The 22322-nt window shown below is 44.3% G+C and overlaps 1 protein-coding gene across 3 annotated transcripts in view; it reads right to left on the reverse strand.

Moving 5' to 3' along the window:
• Window positions 1–1448: 1448 nt before the first annotated feature.
• Window positions 1449–22322, reverse strand: part of LOC121581003 (tensin-3-like) — an 86908-nt gene continuing 66034 nt past the window's right edge. For 2 of the 3 annotated variants that reach the window (XM_041896284.2, XM_041896282.2), the window contains exons 17-26: window positions 18921–19062; window positions 18095–18705; window positions 17752–17838; window positions 17429–17560; window positions 14021–14113; window positions 13707–13784; window positions 11586–11666; window positions 10981–11149; window positions 2884–2952; window positions 1449–2762 (exon numbers count right to left, since the gene is read on the reverse strand). In XM_041896284.2, coding sequence (XP_041752218.1) covers window positions 2588–2762; window positions 2884–2952; window positions 10981–11149; window positions 11586–11666; window positions 13707–13784; window positions 14021–14113; window positions 17429–17560; window positions 17752–17838; window positions 18095–18705; window positions 18921–19062 — 1637 coding nt within the window. In that variant the 3' untranslated portion in view covers window positions 1449–2587. The remainder of the gene's footprint in view (window positions 2763–2883; window positions 2953–10980; window positions 11150–11585; window positions 11667–13706; window positions 13785–14020; window positions 14114–17428; window positions 17561–17751; window positions 17839–18094; window positions 18706–18920; window positions 19063–22322) is intronic. The other variant, XM_041896285.2, reaches the window with a different exon arrangement.

The raw sequence follows: 22322 nt of genomic DNA on the forward strand, positions 1-22322 counted from the left end.
TGTGTTTTGTGGGATCTTGTTCCGTGTTGGTTTGTGTTCATGACCGAGGACTTCACGTTTCGTTTTGTTGTTTTGTATTTTGTATCGTGTTGCTAGTACACTATTAAAGAGATGTACGCATATCACACTGCGCCTTGGTCCAATCATTATGACGATCGTGACAGTCACAGAGGATTCAGAGGATCTTACAGACATGGATGTGTGTGTTACTAGCACCCTCTTCTGGTTTCCTGGAGGAAAAACCGACACACAAATTGTGCATACTGTCAAACTCAACTCAACAAATCTCCATCCTATTCTCTCTCTCTCTCGACTATATGTTGGCATACTGTTTGAGAAAAGATAAGTGGACCAATGACATAACTCTTCCCTTTTGTTTATTCACATTCAACATTGAAAATGCCATTTCTCATATACAAATAAACTTTATATGTCACTTGCTGCAGATCAATATGAAACATAAAATATAATTATTTTTTCAAATATGAGATAGTAAAGGTATTATGAGGTACAGACTGTAGATAATATAACTAGTACATCATGAGCAAAATGAAAAAAATACAACTAAAATGTACATAAACTATGAATGTATAGTATATCAACAAAGTGTATTGGAATTAGGTGGTCCCTGCCCTGATTATTTGACATAAAGAAAATTAATCTAGACAAAAAGGTGATTAAAAAGCTGCACTTAATTGAGCTCGCTTGATGCATTGGGTGGGCAATGTTGACACTTTTGTACTTTTCCATCGAGCTCAATCAAGTCCCAATGATCACCTATTGTTCCAACACAATAATTTTTTCAGAATTCCAAATGAAATGTATAATACAAATGTCCTCTAATATACACTGAGTATACAAAACATTAAGAACACCATGGACATTGACTGACCAGGTGAATCCAGGTGAAAGCTGATGTCACTTGTTAAATCGACTTCAATCAGAGTAGATGAAGGGGAGGAGACAGGTTAAATAAGTATTTTTAAGCCTTGAGACAATTGAGACATTGATTGTGTATGTGTGCCATTCGGAGGTTGAATGGGCAAGACAAAATATTTAAGTGCCTTTGAACGGGATATGGTAGTATGTGCCAGGCGCACTGGTTTGTGTCAAGAACTGCAACACTGCTGGGTTTTTCACGCTCAACAGTTTCCTGTGTGTATCAAGAATGGTCCACTACCCAAAGGACATCCAGCCATCTTGTCACAACTGTTGGAAGCATTGGAGTCAGCATGGGCCAGAATCCCTGTGGAAAGCTTTCGAAACCTTGTAGAGTCCGTGCCCTGACAAATTGAGGCTGTTCTGGGGGCAAAAGGGGGTGCAACTCAATATTAGGAAGGTGTTCCTACTGTTTGGTATACTCAGTGTACTGTATATATTTTAACACTGAGACATTTCAATATATAGTTAGTGGCAATAATATACCACCAAAAAGTCAATTTAAAACACTTATTTGAGACAGTAATTTATCCATTTTAAAACATTCTTCCAGACAAAGTAGTACTGAACAAAGTCGTAAATGAATTCAAAGTACACGTAATTAACAAATTATATAAGGAAATCATAGAATATATTAGGGTTTACATATATAATATTTTTCTGTGGTCTGATTCATTCCAACACTCCCCTTCCAGATCTTTGCATTTGTATGTGTTATTGTTTTGATAGTTGTTTTAATTCACATACATTTCAAGAGTTGAGCAATATAAAAATTCAAGAGAAATGATTGGGATGGTGAAACATCAGTTCAGGGAAAACATTTCAATTTTTTTGTTAGAACATAAAGTCAATAGATATTACTTTTCAAATAGTATATGATGCATTTACAAAAATAAAGTTTTTGATAACATAAGGAGAAGTTATGATTTACAGTATTTTTCATTACCGTTTTTAATAGCTTGAATAATGCTTTATATAGTTTATTTATTTTTGGTTAAATATTAGACATGACAAACCCTTACATGCCAGGCTTCTATGCTTCCCTATAGTATAGTATCACACCATACGGAGCATGTTGAGAATAGGAAAATGTAACTAGCTTGTAAGAGCTGGGATACATAAAACTGTAAACCCTTTCGAGCCAGAAATGCAAACATCTGTGTTAGTTCTACAACAATAAATGAAAATGAAATACACATCTTATAACATAGCTGTTGTATATTCTCTTTTTCCCTCCGGACACACCCCTAATAATCATCATAAGAAAAGAGTCTGTTAGAAAATGAAGTCAAAGGAGTTTTGAGTTTTAATTCGACTCAATGAAAGATCTCATCGAGTCTCCTGTCCTGCTGATGGTCCACAGTTCCCTCTGTGTTGTAAGCAGGAGATGACTTGGATAGGTTGTGGAGTTGTAACTTGTAAGTCTTTTCATGCTTGTTATCAATTGTATCCCATTCTTACGTGGTGTTACCATAGAAATAGAATCTCACGAAACCCATTCTAGTTCTGTGGGTGGAACTCTGTTCCACTGCTTGCCTGTCCACTGCCTTCCTGTCCAAGTCCTGGCTCATAACCTTCAGGTTGAGGGTTGTACGGTTTTCAGTTTAGAAACAGCCCCACTAGCCAATTAGCTAGCAGCGTGGCAGGGCTACTTGGTCTTCTGGGAGCCAATCATCACCTTGGAGACAAAGTTGACGATGGCGCTGGCGGGCTGCTCGGGGTCGTGCTCGGCGAACAGGTGGCACACGTTATCCTGCCCACTGCCCGTCTTCCTCGCCACAAAGCCAAAGATCTTTGCTGAAGTGCAGCCATCTTTTTTCCACCTAAGAATGGATGGGGAAAGGAACACAGAAAGAACATACAAGGCATCATACAGACGGTATAAGCTGATGATATTAGCACCACAGCACTCTTATTTCACATTATGTTAATTATTCTACTCACTTCCGATTTTGAGGGTCCAATGCACAGAAGATGACAGTGGTCACTGCATAATGCCTTCTGAAGAACAACCTGGGAAGAAGAGAGGGAGGAGGGGAAAAGAGAAATACATAGTATAACTGTGTATAAAGCATTGTGCCTTGGGAAAGTATTCAGACCCCTTGACTTTTTCGTTTTGTTACGTTACAGCCTTATTCTAAAATTGATTAAATGGTTTTTTCCCTTCATCAATCTACACACAATACCCCATAATGACAAAGCAAAAACAGGTTTTTAGAAATGTTTGCTAATTTATAACAAATAAAAAACAGAAATTTTACATCTACATAAGTATTCAGACCCTTTACTCAGTACTTTCTTGAAGCACCTTTGGCAGCGATTACAGCCTTGAGTCTTCTTGGGTATGACGCTACAAGCTTGGCGCACCTGTATTTGGGGAGTTTCTCCCATTCTTCCCTGCAGATCCTCTCAAGCTCTGTCAGGTGTGATGGGGAGTGTCGCTGCATAGCTATTTTCAGGTCTCTCCTGAGATGTTCGATCGGGTTCAAGTCCGGGCTCTGGCTGGGCCACTCAAGGACATTCAGAGACTTGTCCCGAAGCCATTCCTGCGTTGTCTTGGCTGTGTGCTTAGGGTCGTTGTCCTGTTGAGGACCTGAGCGCTCTGGAGCAGGTTTTCATCAAGGATCTCTCTGTATATTGGTTCCTTGACTGCCCTTGACCAGCACAAAAACATCCTGTGGCGTACTGCATTAGCATCGAACAGCCCCCGCGATATGCAACTTTTTAGGGAAGTCAGGAACCAATATACACAATCAGTTAGGAAAGCAAAGGTTAGCTTTTTCAAACAGAAATTTGCAACCTGTAGCACTAACTCCAAAACGTTTTGGGACACTGTAAAGTCCATGGAAAATAAGAGCACCTCCTCCCAACTGCCCACTGCACTGAGGCTAGGAAACACTGTCACCACCGATAAATCTACAATAATCGAGAATTTCAACAAGCATTTTGCTACGGCTGGCCATGCTTTCCACCTGGTACCACTACCCCGGCCACCAGCTCGGCACCCTCCGCTGCAACTTGCCCATGCCCCCCGCTTCTCCTTCACACAAATTCAGACAGCTACTGTTCAGAAAGAGCTGAAAAATGTGGACCCCTACAAATCAGCTGGGCTAGACAATCTGGACCCTTTCTTTCTAAAATTAGCCGCCGAAATTGTCGCAACCCCTATTACTAGCCTGTTCAACCTCTCTTTCGTAACGTCTGAGATCCCCAGAGATTGGAAAGCTGCCGTGGTCATCCCCCTCTTCAAAGGGGGTGACACTCTAGATCCAAACTGTTATAGACCTATATCCATCCTGCCCTGCCTTTCGAAAGTTTTTGAAAGCCAAGTTAACAAACAGATCACCGACCATTTCGAATCCCACCGTACCTTCTCCGCTATGCAATCCGGTTTCCGAGCTGGTCATGGGTGCACCTCAGCCACGCTCAAGGTCCTAAACGATATTATAAATGCGATCGATAAAAGACAGTACTGCGCAGCCGTCTTCATCGACCTGGCCAAGGCTTTCGACTCTGTCAACCACCGCATTCTTATTGGCAGACTAAATAGCCTTGGTTTCTCTAATGACTGCCTTGCCTGGTTCACCAACTACTTCTCAGATAGAATTCAATGTGTCAAATCAGAGGGCCTGTTGTCTGGACCTCTGGCCGTCTCTCTATGGGGGTGCCACAGGGTTCAATACTCGGGCCGACTCTATTCTCTGTGTATATCAATGATGTCGCTCTTGCTGCTGGTGACGCTCTGATCCACCTCTATGCGGCCGACACCATTTTGTATACATCTGGCCCTTCATTGGACACTATGTTAACAAACCTCCAAACAAGCTTCTACGCCATACAACACTCCTTCCGTAGCCTCCAACTGCTCTTAAACACTAGTAAAACTAAATTCATGCCCGTTTGGAGGTTTTTTAACACCAGCTTCAACCGAACGCTGCTTGCACCCGCCCACCCGACTAGAATCACTACTCTCGGCGGGTCTGACCTAGAGTATGTGGACAACTACAAATGCCTAGGTGTCTGGTTAGACTGTAAACTCTCCTTCCAGACTCACATTAAGCATCTCCAATCAAAAGTTAGATCTAGAATCGGCTTCCTATTTCGCAACAAAGCCTCCTTCACTCATGCTGCCAAACATGCCCTTGTAAAACTGACTATCCTACCGATCCTTGACTTCGGTGATGTCATTTACAAAATAGCCTCCAACACTCTACTCAGCAAATTGGATGTAGTCTATCACAGTGCCATCCGTTTTGTCACCAAAGCCCCATATACTACCCACCATTGTGACCTGTACACTCTTGTTGGCTGGCCCTCACTACATATTCGTCGCCAAACCCACTGGTTCCAGGTCATCTATAAATCACTGCTAGGCAAATCCCAGTCTTATCTTAGCTCACTGGTCACCATAGCAACACCCACCCGTAGTCTGCGCTCCAGCAGGTATATCTCACTGGTCATCCCCAAAGCGGGCTGTCATGTGCCTTTTACTGAGGAGTGGCTTCCGTCTGGCCACTCTACCCTAAAGGCCTGATTGGTGGAGTGCTGCAGAGATGGTTGTCCTTTTGGAAGGTTCTCCCATCTCCAAAGAGGAACTCTACAGCTCTGTCAGAGTTACCATTGGGTTCTTGGTCACCTCCCTGACCAAGGCCCTTCTCCCCCGATTGCTCAGTTTGGCCGGGCGGCCAGCTCTAGGAAGAGTCTTGGTGGTTCCAAACTTCTTCCATTTAAGAATGATGGAGGCCACTGTGTTCTTGAGGACCTTCCATGTTGCAGAAATCTGTGCCTCGACACAATGCTGTCTCTAAGCTCTACGGACAATTCCTTCGACCTCATGGCTTGGTTTTTGCTCTGACATGCACTGTCAACTTTTGTGCTCTTGTAGGAAGCAATCACTCCCCTATTGCTGACTACAAATGATCGGTAGTGCGAGCGTGGATTTGATCTAGGTTCACTAAAATAATTATAAAATGAGTGTCCCAGCATTTATCGACATAACCGAAGAGGACCAGGTACGATTGAAGTGTTTTAGCAGTAGTTTTATTTTATGAGCACACTCATGTCGAGTGGGCCACGCTGTGGTCGGGAGAGGTTGTGTTTTCTCTAGCAGGAGGTAAGCTTGAGGTAAGCTTGGCTTCTTATATGGTGTTGAGTAAAGCTTAAACCATGCATTTGATCGTAGGTAGGTAGTTGTAGTTAGGTATTGTAGGTAGTTTATTTAGGTAGTTATTGTAGGTTTCCGTAGGTAATTATTGTAGGTAAGTATTGTTTACGGCGGAGCCCGGAGAAAGCACGAGGCTAGCTAGCTAGCGGGTAGCTACTGGTAACGTTTAACAACGGTGAAGAGTTGTTTCCAATGTTAATGTGCTAGCTAGCCAACGTTTAATTTTTGCTGCGTTATGAAAGGAACTAGACACGGACACGAATTATCTGTTTAGTGTGTTAACACACTATTGGTAGTTTGTTGTAACCAAGTATTGGTGCTAAACTGTGTGTTATTGGATGCTAGCATGCTAGTTAGCTATGGCGTCATAGTTAGGCATCGTGGGCTGTTGTGGGTAGTTACTGTAGGTTAGCATTGTTTTTCGGCGGTGCCGGGTCTAGCACGAAGCTAGCTAGCTAGCCGTTCTTCAAACAAAGTCAACACAGTGGCCATTGCTAGCTAGCCAACACGACCAGCTAACTGTACTGTAGTAGCTAAATACAATATACTTATGCTAGCTAGCCAACGTTTAATTATTGCTGCGTTATGAAAGGAACTAGACACGGACACGAATGATCTGTTTAGTGTGTTAACACACTATTGGTAGTCTGTTGTAACCAAGTATTGGTGCTAAACTGTGTGTTATTGGATGCTAGCATGCTAGTTAGCTATGGTGTCATAGTTAGGCATCGTGGGCTGTTGTGGGTAGTTACTGTAGGTTGGCATTGTCTTCGGTGTAGCACGAAGCTAGCTAGCTGGCCGTTTTTCGAACAGAGTCAACACAGTAGCCATTGTGTGCTGTACTGTGGCAGCTAAATACAATATATTTGTGCTAAGCTAGCCAACGTTTAATTATTGCTGCGTTATGAAAGGAACTAGACACGGACACGAATTATCTGCTTAGTGTGTTAACACACTATTGGTGGTTTGTTGTGACCAAGTGTTGGTGCTAAACTGTGTGTTATTGGATGCTAGCATGCTAGTTAGCTATGGTGTCATAGTTAGCTAGCTGAATAAAGTGGGTTGAGTCTACTCCTTTAAACATTGAACCGCTGTGGTTCACAACAATTCTGATTTCTAAAGGTGGAAGTTGGGAGAGTTTTTGTTCGGGTGGTTCAGTGAAACAATTATAGTTTCTGAGGTGGAAGTTTTGGTGAGGGAGGCCCTGCTCTCTCTTCTTCCAGATGTTTAGTTCATTTCATTCCGATCTCCTCTGCATTATTGTAGCCATTTGCTACAGCCTGTCAACTATGCCTCTGCCTATCCCTGTTCTCTCCTCTCTGCACAGGCTACACAAACGCCTCACACCGCGTGGCTGCTGCCTCTCTAACCTGGTGGTCCCTGCACGCACCCCACACCTGGAGTTCCAGGTCTCAGGCAGCCTCTGGAACTGCCGTTCTGCTGCCAACAAAGCTGACTTCATCCCAGCCTATGCTAACCTCCAGTCCCTCGACTTCCTGGCGCTGACGGAAACATGGATTACCACTGAAAACACTGCTACTCCTACTGCTCTCTCCTCGTCTGACCATGTGTTCTCGCATACCCCGAGAGCATCTGGTCAGAGGGGTGGTGGCACAGGAATCCTCATCTCTCCCAAGTGGACATTCTCAATTTTTCCCCTAACCCACCTGTCTATCTCCTCATTTGAATTCCATGCTGTCACAGTCACTAGCCCATTTAAGCTTAATATCCTTGTCATCTATCGCCCTCCAGGTTCCCTTGGAGAGTTCATCAATGAGCTTGACGCCTTGATAAGTTCCTTTCCTGAGGATGGCTCACCCCTCACAGTTTTGGGGGATTTCAACCTCCCTATGTCCACATTTGACTCATTTCTCTCTGCCTCCTTCTTTCCACTCCTCTCCTCTTTTGACCTCACCCTCTCACCGTCCCCCCTACTCACAAGGCAGGCAATACGCTTGACCTCATCTTTACTAGATGCTGCTCTTCTACTAATCTCACTGCAACTCCCCTCCATGTCTCCGACCACTACTTTGTTTCCTTTTCTCTCTCGCTCTCCTCCAACACTACTCACTCTGCCCCTACACAGATGGTAATGCGCCGCCGCAACCTTCGCTCTCTCTCTCCCACTACTCTCTCCTCTTCCATCCTATCATCTCTTCCCTCTGCTCAATCCTTCTCCCTCCAATCTCCTGATTCTGCCTCCTCAACCCTCCTCTCCTCCCTTTCTGCATCCTTTGACTCTCTGTGTCCCCTATCCTCCCGGCCGGCTCGGTCCTCCCCTCCAGCTCCGTGGCTTGATGACTCATTGCGAGCTCACAGAACAGAGCTCCGGGCAGCGGAGCGGAAATGGAAGAAAACTAAACTCCCTGCCGACCTGGCATCTTTTCACTCCCTCCTCTCTACATTTTCTTCATCTGTTTCTGCTGCTAAGGCCACTTTCTACCACTCTAAATTCCAAGCATCTGCCTCTAACCCTAGGAAGCTCTTTGCCACATTTTCCTCCCTCCTGAATCCCCCCCCCCTCCTCTCTCTCTGTGGATGACTTCGTCAACCACTTTGAAAAGAAGGTTGACGACATCCGATCCTCGTTTGTTAAGTCTAATGACACTGCTGGTCCTACTCACACTGCCCTACCCTATGCTTTGACTTCTTTCTCCCCTCTCTCTCCAGATAAAATCCTGCGACTTGTGACTGCAGGCCGCCCAACAACCTGCCCGCTTGACCCCATCCCCTCCTCTCTTCTCCAGACCATCTCCGGTGACCTTCTCCCCTACCTCACCTCGTTGATCAACTCATCCTTGACCGCTGGCCATGTCCCTTCCGTCTTCAAGAGAGCGAGAGTTGCTCCCCTTCTCAAAAAACCAACACTCGATCCCACTGATGTCAACAACTACAGACCAGTATCCCTTCTTTCTTTTCTTTCCAAAACTATTGAGCGTGCCGTCTTTAGCCAACTCTCTTGATATCTCTCTCAGAATGACCTTCTTGATCCAAACCAGTCAGGTTTCAGGACTGGTCATTCAACTGAGACTGCTCTTCTCTGTGTCACGGAGGCTCTCCGCACTGCTAAAGCTAACTCTCTCTCCTCTGCTCTTGTCCTTCTAGACCTGTCTGCTGCCTTTGATACTGTGAACCATCAGATCCTCCTCTCCACCCTCTCCGAGCTGGGCATCTCCGGCGCGGCTCACTCCTGGATTGCGTCCTACCTGACCGGTCGCTCCTACCAAGTGGCGTGGCGAGAAGCTGTCTCCGCACCACGTGCTCTCACCACTGGTGTCCCCCAGGGCTCAGTTCTAGGCCCTCTCCTTTTCTCCCTATACACCAAGTCACTTGGCTCTGTCATATCCTCACATGGCCTCTCCTATCATTGCTACGCTGACGATACACAACTAATCTTCTCCTTTCCCCCCTTCTGATAACCAGGTGGCGAATCGCATCTCTGCATGTCTGGCAGACATATCAGTATGGATGACGGATCACCACCTCAAGCTGAACCCTGGCAAGACGGAGCTGCTCTTCCTCCCGGGGAAGGACTGCCCGTTCCATGATCTCGCCATCACGGTTGACAACTCCGTTGTGTCCTCCTCCCAGAGTGCGAAGAGCCTTGGCGTGACCCTGGACAACACCCTGTCGTTCTCCGCTAACATCAAGGCGGTGACCCGCTCCTGCAGGTTCATGCTCTACAACATTCGGAGAGTACGACCCTGCCTTACACAGGAAGCGGCACAGGTCCTAATCCAGGCACTTGTCATCTCCCGTCTGGATTACTGCAACTCGCTGTTGGCTGGCCTCCCTGCCTGTGCCATTAAACCCCTACAACTCATCCAGAACGCCGCAGCCCGTCTGGTGTTCAACCTTCCCAAGTTCTCTCACGTCACCCCCCTCCTCCGCACACTCCACTGGCTTCCAGTTGAAGCTCGCATCCGTTACAAGACCATGGTGCTTGCCTATGGAGCAGTGAGGGGAACGGCACCTCTGTACCTTCGGGCTCTGATCAGTCCCTACACCCAAACGAGGGCATTGCGTTCATCCACCTCTGGCCTGCTGGCTCCCCTTCCTCTGCGGAAGCATAGTTCCCGCTCAGCCCAGTCAAAACTGTTCGCTGCTCTGGCACCCCAATGGTGGAACAAGCTCCCTCACGACGCCAGGACAGCGGAGTCACTCACCACCTTCCGGAGACATTTGAAACCCCACCTCTTTAAGGAATACCTGGGATAGGATAAAGTAATCATTCTACCCCCCCCCACAAAAATTGTAAAGTGGTTATCCCACTGGCTATAGGGTGAATGCACCAATTTGTGAGTCGCTCTGGATAAGAGCGTCTGCTAAATGACGTAAATGTGCCCTTGAGCAAGGCACTCAACCCTAATTGCTCCTGTAAGTCGCTCTGGATAAGAGCGTCTGCTAAATGACTAAAATGTAAATGTAAATGTAACTGTGGGACTTTATAAAAACTTTCCAAATCATGTCCAATCAATTGAAATTACCACAGATGGACTCCAATCAAGTTGTAGAAACATCTCAAGGATGATCAATGGATACAGGATGTACCTGAGCTAAATTTCGAATCTCATAGCAAAGGGTCTGAATACTTATGTAAATAAGTTATTTATGTTTTTAATTTTTTATAAATTTGCAAACAGCTTTAAAAACCTGTTTTCGCTTTGTCAATATGGGGTATTGTGTGAAGATTGCTGAGGAAAAAATATAAAAATACGAATAAGGCTGAAACGTAGCAAAATGTGGAAAAATTCAAGGGGTCTGAATACTCTCCGAAGGCACTGTATATATATCATTTTATATTAGCTATACATGCATTACTAATATAGGTGTCTCTGTCTGTCTGTCTGTTTGTCTGTGTATTCTCCATGACTCACTTCCTCTGGTTGTCGGTGAGGGTGATTCCCTGTGAGGAGACTTTCAAGTGGACCACGGTGGAGGTGGGCAGGGGGTCTGAGCCCAGTGTTACACTGGTGGCCTTCTGCACAGCCTGGTACCCCGTCAGAGACTCCATCTCCACTGAGCCCAGGAACCACACATTACACGCTGCGGAGAAACACACGTTACAAACGGATACAAACACACACTAAACACACACTACACAATGAACACACACTGGAACCACACATTACACACTGCAAGACCACAGAAGAGAGGAGCTACTATTACTGTCTGCACAACATGTTATCTACACAATCACTTAGGAACAGAGGTTGTGGTTGTTGAGGCTTACCCAATACTTATTTAGCCTTTAATTTACTCCCCATTGATTAGCCTAATAGTCATACACCTGTATAATCATGTGCTTAATTAATCATGTGCTTAAAAATGTGGTTAGTAAAGGGATTTAAATGGGATACTTTGGGATTTTGGCAATGAGGCCCTTTGTCTACTTCCTCAGAGTCAGATGAACTCGTGGACTCTGGGGAAATAGATAAAAGACCTCATTGCCAAAATCCCGAAGTATCCCTTTAAGCCCTACCTGCTCCTTGTTTAAGGAGCTCAGCAGCAGAGTTGGTGACAGATTGTGTAGTAGTATTTTCCACCATGTCTTCAAGAGGATCTACCAACATAGGAAAAAAATATGTTTTTGTATACGATGTAAAAGCAAGATGTTTGAAATGAAGAATGAGGCAGTGGCATATCACTGAATTAAAATAAATCTGATTACACTCTGCCGCCATTTTTTTTTTCTCCCTTCCTCTCTCTATTGACCCTCTGCCACTGATGACATTGGTTTATGGCTACCACGTAAAGGCAATTAGCCTACGTTGACAAGAGTCGCATGCACAGGCTTATAAATTGCATCATATCATTCTAAACTGCACTGCAATTTCCAGTCCTCCCGCATATACAGTGGGGGAAAAAAAGTATTTAGTCAGCCACCAATTGTGCAAGTTCTCCCACTTGAAAAGATGAGAGAGGCCTGTAATTTTCATCATAGGTACACGTCAACTATGAAAGACAAATTGAGGAAAAAAAATCCAGAAAATCACATTGTAGGATTTTTTATGAATTTATTTGCAAATTATGGTGGAAAATAAGTATTTGGTCACCTACAAACAAGCAAGATTTCTGGCTCTCACAGACCTGTAACTTATTCTTTAAGAGGCTCCTCTGTCCTCCACTCGTTACCTGTATTAATGGCACCTGTTTGAACTTGTTATCAGTATAAAAGACACCTGTCCACAACCTCAAACAGTCACACTCCAAACTCCACTATGGCCAAGACCAAAGAGCTGTCAAAGGACACCAGAAACAAAATTGTAGACCTGCACCAGGCTGGGAAGACTGAATCTGCAATAGGTAAGCAGCTTGGTTTGAAGAAATCAACTGTGGGAGCAATTATTAGGAAATGGAAGACATACAAGACCACTGATAATCTCCCTCGATCTGGGGCTCCACGCAAGATCTCACCCCGTGGGGTCAAAATGATCACAAGAACGGTGAGCAAAAATCCCAGAACCACACGGGGGGACCTAGTGAATGACCTGCAGAGAGCTGGGACCAAAGTAACAAAGCCTACCATCAGTAACACACTATGCCGCCAAGGATTCAAATCCTGCAGTGCCAGACGTGTCCCCCTGCTTAAGCCAGTACATGTCCAGGCCCGTCTGAAGTTTGCTCGAGTGCATTTGGATGCTCCAGAAGAGGATTGGGAGAATGTCATATGGTCAGATGAAACCAAAATAGAACTTTTTGGTAAAAACTCAACTCGTCGTGTTTGGAGGACAAAGAATGCTGAGTTGCATCCAAAGAACACCATACCTACTGTGAAGCATGGGGGTGGAAACATCATGCTTTGGGGCTGTTTTTCTGCAAAGGGACCAGGACGACTGATCCGTGTAAAGGAAAGAATGAATGGGGCCATGTATCCTGAGATTTTGAGTGAAAACCTCCTTCCATCAGCAAGGGCATTGAAGATGAAACGTGGCTGGGTCTTTCAGCATGACAATGATCCCAAACACACCACCCGGGCAACGAAGGAGTGGCTTCGTAAGAAGCATTTCAAGGTCCTGGAGTGGCCTAGCCAGTCTCCAGATCTCAACCCCATAGAAAATCTTTGGAGGGAGTTGAAAGTCTGTGTTGCCCAGCGACAGCCCCAAAACATCACTGCTCTAGAGGAGATCTGCATGGAGGAATGGGCCAAAATACCAGCAACAGTGTGTGAAAACCTTGTGAAGACTTACAGAAAACGTTTGACCTGTGTCATTCCCAACAAAGGGTATATAACAAAGTATTGAGAAACTTTTGTTATTGACCAAATACTTATTTTCCACCATAATTTGCAAATAAATTCATTAAAAATCCTACAATGTGATTTTCTGGATTTTTTTTCTCCTCATTTTGTCTGTCATAGTTGACGTGTACCTATGATGAAAATTACAGGCCTCTCTCATCTTTTTAAGTGGGAGAACTTGCACAATTGGTGGCTGACTAAATACTTTTTTTCCCCACTGTAGTTACACAGAGAGGAGAGAGACTAGAGTTCATTAAATTGCTTTGGCAGAGGACACAATTATGTTTTATAAAACTAAACCCTGTTTACCTTGTTACTGTAACACAATGTTATGTGTAAGGACATTGAGATTTGACATCTTACCTCTGTCAGGTATGATGAGTTTGCAGGGCAGGGCCAAGGGAGTTATGGAGTGCTGACACACCAACGCAGTTAAACTACCTGTAAAACAAAAACATAACAATGGTAACCATCATATTACTTTAAAGAGGATTTCATATTAGCTATGAACATCATCATAAGAGCTGAAGCACACTTTCAATCATTATCCAGTAGAGGGCACACAGGAACGTTATGCTTTTATATCAGTACAGAGAGCAACCAGCAGGGGTCACCATTGTTTTATCACTGTCTTCAACAGGGTATGACAAAACGTGTGCTACGGTGGAGACACTCACCAAAGTAGGGCTCATTGGGACAGCCCTTCAACCGCACTCCTTTCTGTGTACACTCAATCAGGAAGTGACGGACCAGCTCATTGGACAGATCTCCTCCAATCATAGAGCGAGAGAGAGAGAACGTTATTATACTCAAGAATGCTATAAATGCACATACATGCTTATAACACATTATAACGCATTATACCTGTTGGATGCAAGTTAAGTGTTAGCGGAGTCTCACTTATCTTACCCCTGTTAACTCCTATCCTGAATTCTAAGAGTTACATAAATCTTATCCAATCACAGCTGAGAATAGTGTTATTATGATTTAACATCAGTGTGTAGGTGGGGCATGAGGAGTGTGCATCTGAGGAATGTCCTCCCATAGAAAAGCCTTCTCCTGGAGCCGGCTTGGGTTTCAACCTCTTAACAAGTCACAATGCTCGGGCTGAAGGTGTGGAGAGGGACTGTGTCATGATGTCCCTACAAGTGCTAGCCTGCTGTGAGTGAAGGGGCTCCCAACACCGTGTGGAGGAGAGAGAAAGGGGTCAGGGCTTAGTGGGCAGTGCTCTGGGCTGGGCATAGGGACACCAGCGTCTTAGCGGAATCCTATCAGCACCCATTTTTCCCATCAGCACCCCTTTTATTTATTTCCCCGAATAAATAATGATAATAACTACGGGGGTGGGGGGGTGTTGGAGCAAGGTAGACAGCTTTAAGTTCCTCGGTGTTCAAATCACTAAAGGCTTAAAATGGTCCAAACACACACGCACAGTCGTGAAGAAGGCGCGACAGTGCCTCTTCCCCTTCAGGAGGTTGAACAAGTTTGGCATGGGCTCTCAAATCCTCAAAAGGTTCTACAGCTGTACCATTGAAAGCATATGGCAATTGCACCCCCCTCGATCGCATGGCGTTACTGAGGGTTGTGCGTACATCACTGGGGCCGAGCTCCCTGTCATCCAGGACCTCTATATCACGCGGTGTGAAAAGAAGGCCCGGAAAATCGTAAAAGATTCCAACCACCCAAGCAACAGACTATTTTCTCTGCTGCGGCAGGGCAAGAGGTACCAGTGCATCAAGTCTGACACCAACAGGCTCTTGAACAGCTTATATCCCCAAGCAATCAGACTGATAAATAGCTAACGAAATAGCTACACAGACAATCTGTTTTAACCTTGTATCTTTATTGACCTTTTATCTCAATATTTGCACTGTCTCTATGCACACTCACAGGGCCCTACATACACACTGTCACTCCAACACACAAACACTCACTCCATAATTTTCTCACTCACACATAATATGCACATACATTTATACTGACTCTACACACCCGCACACCAACTAACATACAAGCTGCTGCTACTCTGTTTATCTTATATCCTGTTGCCTAGTCACCTTACCCCTCTACATATTCACTTCTGTATCCCTGCACATTGTAAATATGGTATTGGAACTGACTTTTTAAATATTCCCTATATATAGTATGCTTACTTACTTGTGTATTTCATATTGCATATTCTTATTTCTAGTGTTTAGTATTACATGGTTATTAATTATTGCATCGTTGGGTTTTGAGTTTACAAGAAAGGCATTTCACTGTACTTGTGCATGTGACATTACAACTTGAAACTTGAAACTTATACAGCCCTACCTCAACTACTCCAGTATCTCTGCACATTGTCAATTTGGTACTGGCACTGACCCTGTATATAGCTTACATTCTCCAGTTTTTTTCTTCCTTTCTTATTTCTCGTGTTTATGTTTAAGTTATACTATTTTGATATTGAATACTGCACTGTTGGGAAGGGCTTGCAAGTTAAGCATTTCACTGTACTTGTGCAAGTGACAAATAAATCTTGAAACAAGTCATGCCATGAACAAAGCAATATATTGCTTGCCAGGACATTTCTAAATTGAATTGAGGCCGTATTTCACGGTGCTTAATAAAACAATCTGTACTGTATGTCAAGCAAAGTTACAGTACAGTATGTAGGGCAAAAAGCATCCCTGGAGAAAGGCCTGAAATCTGTGCAGGTTTATAAAGCCTTCACATCTATTGTTTGTCTTGAAACACTAGCCGCCACATCTAAAACTACTTAGCAAAGAGCACGGCTGTTTAGTTCTATCACGATGCTGCCCGGAAGAGAGACCCAAAGCTAGGAGCTGTCGAACAAACAGAGAGGGAACTATCATGTTCACTCCATGGAGGTGAGTTCAGAGAGTTGTAACAGTAGAGGGCTTTTATAGCCGTTTGGTTCCCAGGATGCTGCCCCTCAGTCAGCCAATTCCGTGATAGCCCTGTTCTACTGGTGCCTTCTGGAACACGGAAAGGTTCTGGAACCGTGTGGAACCTGCCCGTAGGTACAGATCCAGGACCAGCTTATCCTCCAACAATTCTAACCATGACCATGGGTGAACACAAAATTTACCCTAGACAAGCATACACTCCCCTACGTATTTATTTGGACAGTGAAGCTAAAACTTTTAATTTACTCCAGCAATTTGGATATGAGATCAAATGTTTTATATGAGGCGACATTACAGTGTCATCTTTTTTATCTAGGGTATTTTCATACATATCTGTTTTACCGCACTTTATGTATCTAGTCCCCCCATTTGAAAGTGTCATAAGTATTTGGACAAATTCATTTATAGTGTATTACATTTAGTCAGAAGTTTAGCATTTGGTCCCATATTCCTAGCAGGCATAAATATCATATCCCCCAAAAATGCTAACCTCCCCTGTTATTGGTAATGGTGAAAGGTTAGCATGTTTTGGGGGCATGATCTTTGTGCATCTGTAACTTTCTCACTCATCATTATTCATGATTATGCGTAATAATGGTAGCATCCACATTAATGTAGAAGTGTTCAGAAACATTATATTCTTATTTACAATAAAAGTGACTTCAAAATGACACAATACATTATTTACCATTAATTTCTATTGGGCACAACATAATCCGAAACACAAGCAAAACAAACTGCAAATGCATTCAACAAGTTTGTAGAGTTACAAGCTTGATATTGTAGTTGCGTGCTTGGAATATGGGAATAAATACTAAAATGTTGACTAAATGTAATACACCATAAGTGAATTTGTCCAAACACTTATGAAGCCTTCAAATGGGGGGACTAGATACATAAAGTGCTTTCATTTCTAAACGGTAAAACAGATATGTATGAAAATACCCTCAAATAAAAGGCGACATTCTGTTCTGTCGCCTCATATAAAACATTTGATTTCAAATCCAAAATGCTTGAGTATAGAGCCAAATTAAAACTGTACAAATAAATACGTAGAGGAGTGTAGCGTATATGGGCTTCATCAATCATTATCCTAGTCCTATGTCCCACATCAAACAGGAACCGGTCTGAGTAACCTAAAGCTCCGCCCCCTTATCTCTCTCAGCCAAAGCCTACCTTTCTTGCTCTGCTGCAGGACTGAGGGAGGGGGTGTGGCCACCTTCATGGCCAGCCCATAGGCTCCTCTGAAGGAGTGGCTGTCCCGTACTATGAAACATCCAGGCTCATTGTCCTTCAGGACTGAGATAGCTGAAAGGGGGAGGAAAGAAGGAGGAAATGAGAAGAGAACGTCACAGGAAGACATTTTAATGACGGTGTCATGGAGGAGTGTGGAAACTGTCAAAATCTCCCAACACTGTCAAAATGTTGAAGAGCATTATGGAAATTTGGCAGACAAAATACACTTGGGAGACAGGACAAGTATTTCCTCATGTTTTTACCTTGGTCCCTGGAGATATCAGGCTTGTACCAGAATTTCGATGTGTCTTGCACAAAGTTTACAGTCACATGCTTGCTGGCCAGGACATCTGGAAATACAGTATCCGAAACACACCAGAGGTTAGCCAATGCAAAAAAAACTCAGGCATTCTATCACTGTAACCAAGTTCAAAAGACATCCATATGTGGCAAATCCAAATTTACAGAGAAAACTCACAGGGCAGCACCTAAAGGATACAGTACATAGAACAGAACTGATTACCTTCTTTACAGTATTGTACCAACCCAAGCCATTGGCTCAGATAAGAAGTGATTGGCTATTAACTGTGTAAGCTCGGGGGTTACCTGGCAGAGGTGAAGCGTTGCCCGGCATCTGTGCAGCGGCTGAGAGGTCAGGCAGGATGTTGGGAAATGGGATACTGAGGGAGCTCCCACTGTGTGGGCTGGAGAAGCCACTAGGGGCTGGGGAGGCTGTGCCCAAGGAGTGCTCCCCGTCCAACTCCCTCCTCTTCTCGGGCAGCAGTGGAGGCAAGGCCCCCTGGGCCTGGAGCTGCTGCAGCTGCTGGAGATGCTGCAGGTGCTGGGTCCGGATGGTGCCCTGCCCATCCATGGAACCCATCATGGACAGGCCCCTCTCCATCACTCCGTTCCCCAGGAGAGAAGAAGCAGAGGCTGGGCAGTCGGCGGCGCCATAGCCCCCTAGGCCTAAGTCGTCCGGCTCGTCGAAGCTGTGCGCGGGGCTGTGGGTGAGGCCATAGTGGGCCATGCGGCTCTGCTGGCTGCCCCTGGGGGAGCTGTGGGCAGCGTGAGGGTGGGAGTGCATGGGAGGGGAGTGGTGGCCGTAGTCCAAGGACATGGAGCGTGGAAGGGGGTGTCTGGGGGTGGGGCAGCTGCTGATGGAGGCGTGGTGGCTCAGGAGGGCTCTGTCCTCTGGCCAGGGCTGACCCATGGAGGGGCTGGAGAGAGGAGGAAGAACAAAAATTAGAAGATCATCAAAAACACCTCTCTAATGAAACTGTATGACCATTATGTATTTTCAGAACATGTAGCCTATAACCATAATTAGCGTCTGCTAAAATGTAAAATGTATATTCCAAGAAAGGACATTTCGAATAAACATGAGCTGGGCTTCTAATAATTATGCGAAAGGGTTGTATATGATTGGCTGTACCTGTCTGTCCGTTGGGGCGTCCCACTAATGAAGTCAGATCGAGAGGAGCCGAAGGACCTATGGCAGCTGGGGGAGGAGTCTGTCAGGCCCTGTTCTGCAGACTGGGGAACATGACCAATCATCTCTAAGTAACCTCTGGGCTCTGTGGGGTTGAGAGGGCATATATTACAAATTACACATATAGGATAAATACATTCAAGGGATAGAATGCACTAAACCTAAGTCTATTGACAGACACTCCAAAATAAATCCAATTTCATCCAGTTTCTCCAAAACATCTGGATATCACATGAACAGAAACTGAGCAGAAATGTTGCATCTGTTAACCATAACCTTAAGAATTTCAGTCAAATAAAAATGCTATCCCCTCAGGTGAGATATAATAGAGTACATCCAATAGCAAAGAGAGCAGTCAGCAGTGGAGTTAAATTATTCTCCAGTCAGTCAGTCAGTCTGCTGCTGGCTCAACAGTACAGCAGCCATCCATCGCTCTGTTCAGTATGGAGCAGATTACTCTGCCTAGCAGTGCCACTCTGTCAACAAATCAGCCTCACTCATTCAAAGACAGAAATTAAAAGCCCCCCGACATAATTGAGTAAATCTTTTATCACATTAATCATTGCTACGGAGGCACTGACAGGTGCTGCCCCCAAAACCACATGTTTCCAGTCCACATATTCCACACAGTTTAGTGACTGACTGATGTTTCCATGGGTTACCAGTTATCTCAATTGGAATGTGGAGGGCAAGGAAGACAAAGAGACGAGAGAGAGAGGTGGACTGGTATCTTTTTGTCCCTCGCCACTTTTATTGACACATAAGTACTTTCACTGAGGAAATACAAAAAAATTGTGGGCCCCCCGATTTCTCGACCCGCTGTAACCATGGCACGGCTGAATCCTGTGAGGGGATCCAGTGGGGGAACAGATCAGTCTGGGGACGCTGTCACTCTCACAACCCCTCTGACACAGATCACTATGACAACAGGCTGGTTGGGGGTCAAAGGTGGACAAAGAAACAGACATAAAGGTAACCTCTAGGAGTGTCACTGTGTGTGTGTGAGTAACTCCAAACATCATCACTGCCATCCCTCACCAATGACCCACAGTCACGACAGGATGGTACAACTCTGCCAACTACTCAACTGAATTTGGAAAAAAATAACTCTTTATGACTGGTTTCAGAGGAAGGGAACCACAGAAGGGACTTATGCCATGTCTGATTATGTCTCTACTCTAAACTATTGTTTAAAGGGGCAATCAGCAGTTGAAACAATAACAAAGTGAAATCCCCGCCCCTGTTTCGGTAAAAAGCTAAGGGACAGGGCTGAAGAAATGTAACCACTCTCAAATTCATAGACAGAGCTATGGATGCAAGGACTGACCATCCATGATATCAAAATTATAGTTTTAACTATGTTTTGAGGCTGTACAGTGTTTGTTTACATTTACGTGGTTTACAAACATTGGAGTAAAGCAAGCTCATATTTTGGGTTCTGATGGGGTACGACAGTTGAACTATTAATGCTCATGAGGCATTTATAAGTTATATTCTTCAATAATTCATCAGTATACAGTGAGGGAAAAAAGTATTTGATCCCCTGCTGATTTTGTACGTTTGCCCACTGACAAAGAAATGATCAGTCTATAAATTTAATGGTAAGTTTATTTGAACAGTGAGAGACAGAATAACAACAACAAAAATCCAGAAAAACGCATGTCAAAAATGTTATGAATTTGATTTGCATTTTAATGAGGGAAATAAGTATTTGACCCCTCTGCAAAACGTGACTTAGTACTTGGTGGCAAAACCCTTGTTGGCAATCACAGAGGTCAGACGTTTCTTGTAGTTGGCCACCAGGTTTGCACACATCTCAGGAGGGATTTTGTCCCACTCCTCTTTGCAGATCTTCTCCAAGTCATTAAGGTTTCCAGGCTGACGTTTGGCAACTCGAACCTTCAGCTCCATCCACAGATTTTCTATGGGATTAAGGTCTGGAGACTGGCTAGGCCACTCCAGGACCTTAATGTGCTTGTTGATGCCAAAGAGCTCGATTTTGGTCTCATCTGACCACAACACTTTCACCCAGTTCTCCTCTGAATCATTCAGATGATCATTGGCAAACTTCAGACGGCCCTGTATATGTGCTTTTAGCAGGGGGACCTTGCGGGCGCTGCAGGATTTCAGTCCTTCACGGCGTAGTGTGTTACCAATTGTTTTCTTGGTGACTATGGTCCAAGCTGCCTTGAGATCATTGACAAGATCCTCCCGTGTAGTTCTGGGCTGATTCCTCACCGTTCTCATGATCATTGCAACTCCACGAGGTGAGATCTTGCATGGAGCCCCAGGCCGAGGGAGATTGACAGTTTTTTTGTGTTTCTTCCATTTGTGAATATTCGCACCAACTGTTGTCACCTTCTCACCAAGCTGCTTGGCGATGGTCTTGTAGCCCATTCCAGCCTTGTGTAGGTCTACAATCTTGTCCCTGACATCCTTGGAGAACTCTTTGGTCTTGGCCATGGTGGAGAGTTTGGAATCTGATTGATTGATTGCTTCTGTGGACAGGTGTCTTTTATACAGGTAACACGCTGAGATTAGGAGCACTCCCTTTAAGAGTGTGCTCCTAATCTCAGCTTGTTACCTGTATAAAAGACACCTGGGAGCCAGAAATATTTCTGATTGAAAGGGGGTCAAATACTTATTTCCCTCATTGAAATGCAAATCAATTTATAACATTTTTGACATGCGTTTTTCTGGATTTTTTTGTTGTTATTCTGTCTCTCACTGTTCAAATAAACCTACGCTGTTTCTTGCCTTACTGCACACGCTGGGCGTCATTAACAAGTGATAATATATCATTCACAAGTGATAGGCTAATATTGTCACCCATCAGACTATTCTTAATTTAATGTTGTCTTTACATCAACCAAATAACATATGTGTGAAATTAGTTTTTAATTTAAAATTGACCATTATCATGCACCTGTCTCGGAACAGGGGCGTGGGGAAAAAAAAATACATGTCATCTATGCACTTAAATAGCGGATGACAGACGCCTTTCCCGTTGTTCATTTTCATGCCAGCCAGGTAGGCTATAATCCTGTTTTAAAGCAAAGCAATGTCCTTAATATTAGGAAAGTAAAGTTGATAAATAAATGTAGTAGGCCTAGCCAATAGAAAGCTGATGGGATCCTCTTTTTAATAGAGGCAATCAAAACTCTGTTAACTCATTCAATTGCATAGCCTATAGAAATGTTGTGCACCATGAGCTCATGGGCTCTAATAAAGTGTTTGATTAGATTTTCGAAAACATTTGCATTGATGTCAGAGTGATTAGAGGGACAATAGAGTGCTGAGTACTGGCAGTTATCAAGTTTGGCAGGCTACTAATGGCCATCAGCA

Source organism: Coregonus clupeaformis, chromosome 14, assembly GCF_020615455.1.
Source record: "Coregonus clupeaformis isolate EN_2021a chromosome 14, ASM2061545v1, whole genome shotgun sequence".
NCBI classification, from domain to species: Eukaryota; Metazoa; Chordata; class Actinopteri; order Salmoniformes; family Salmonidae; genus Coregonus; species Coregonus clupeaformis.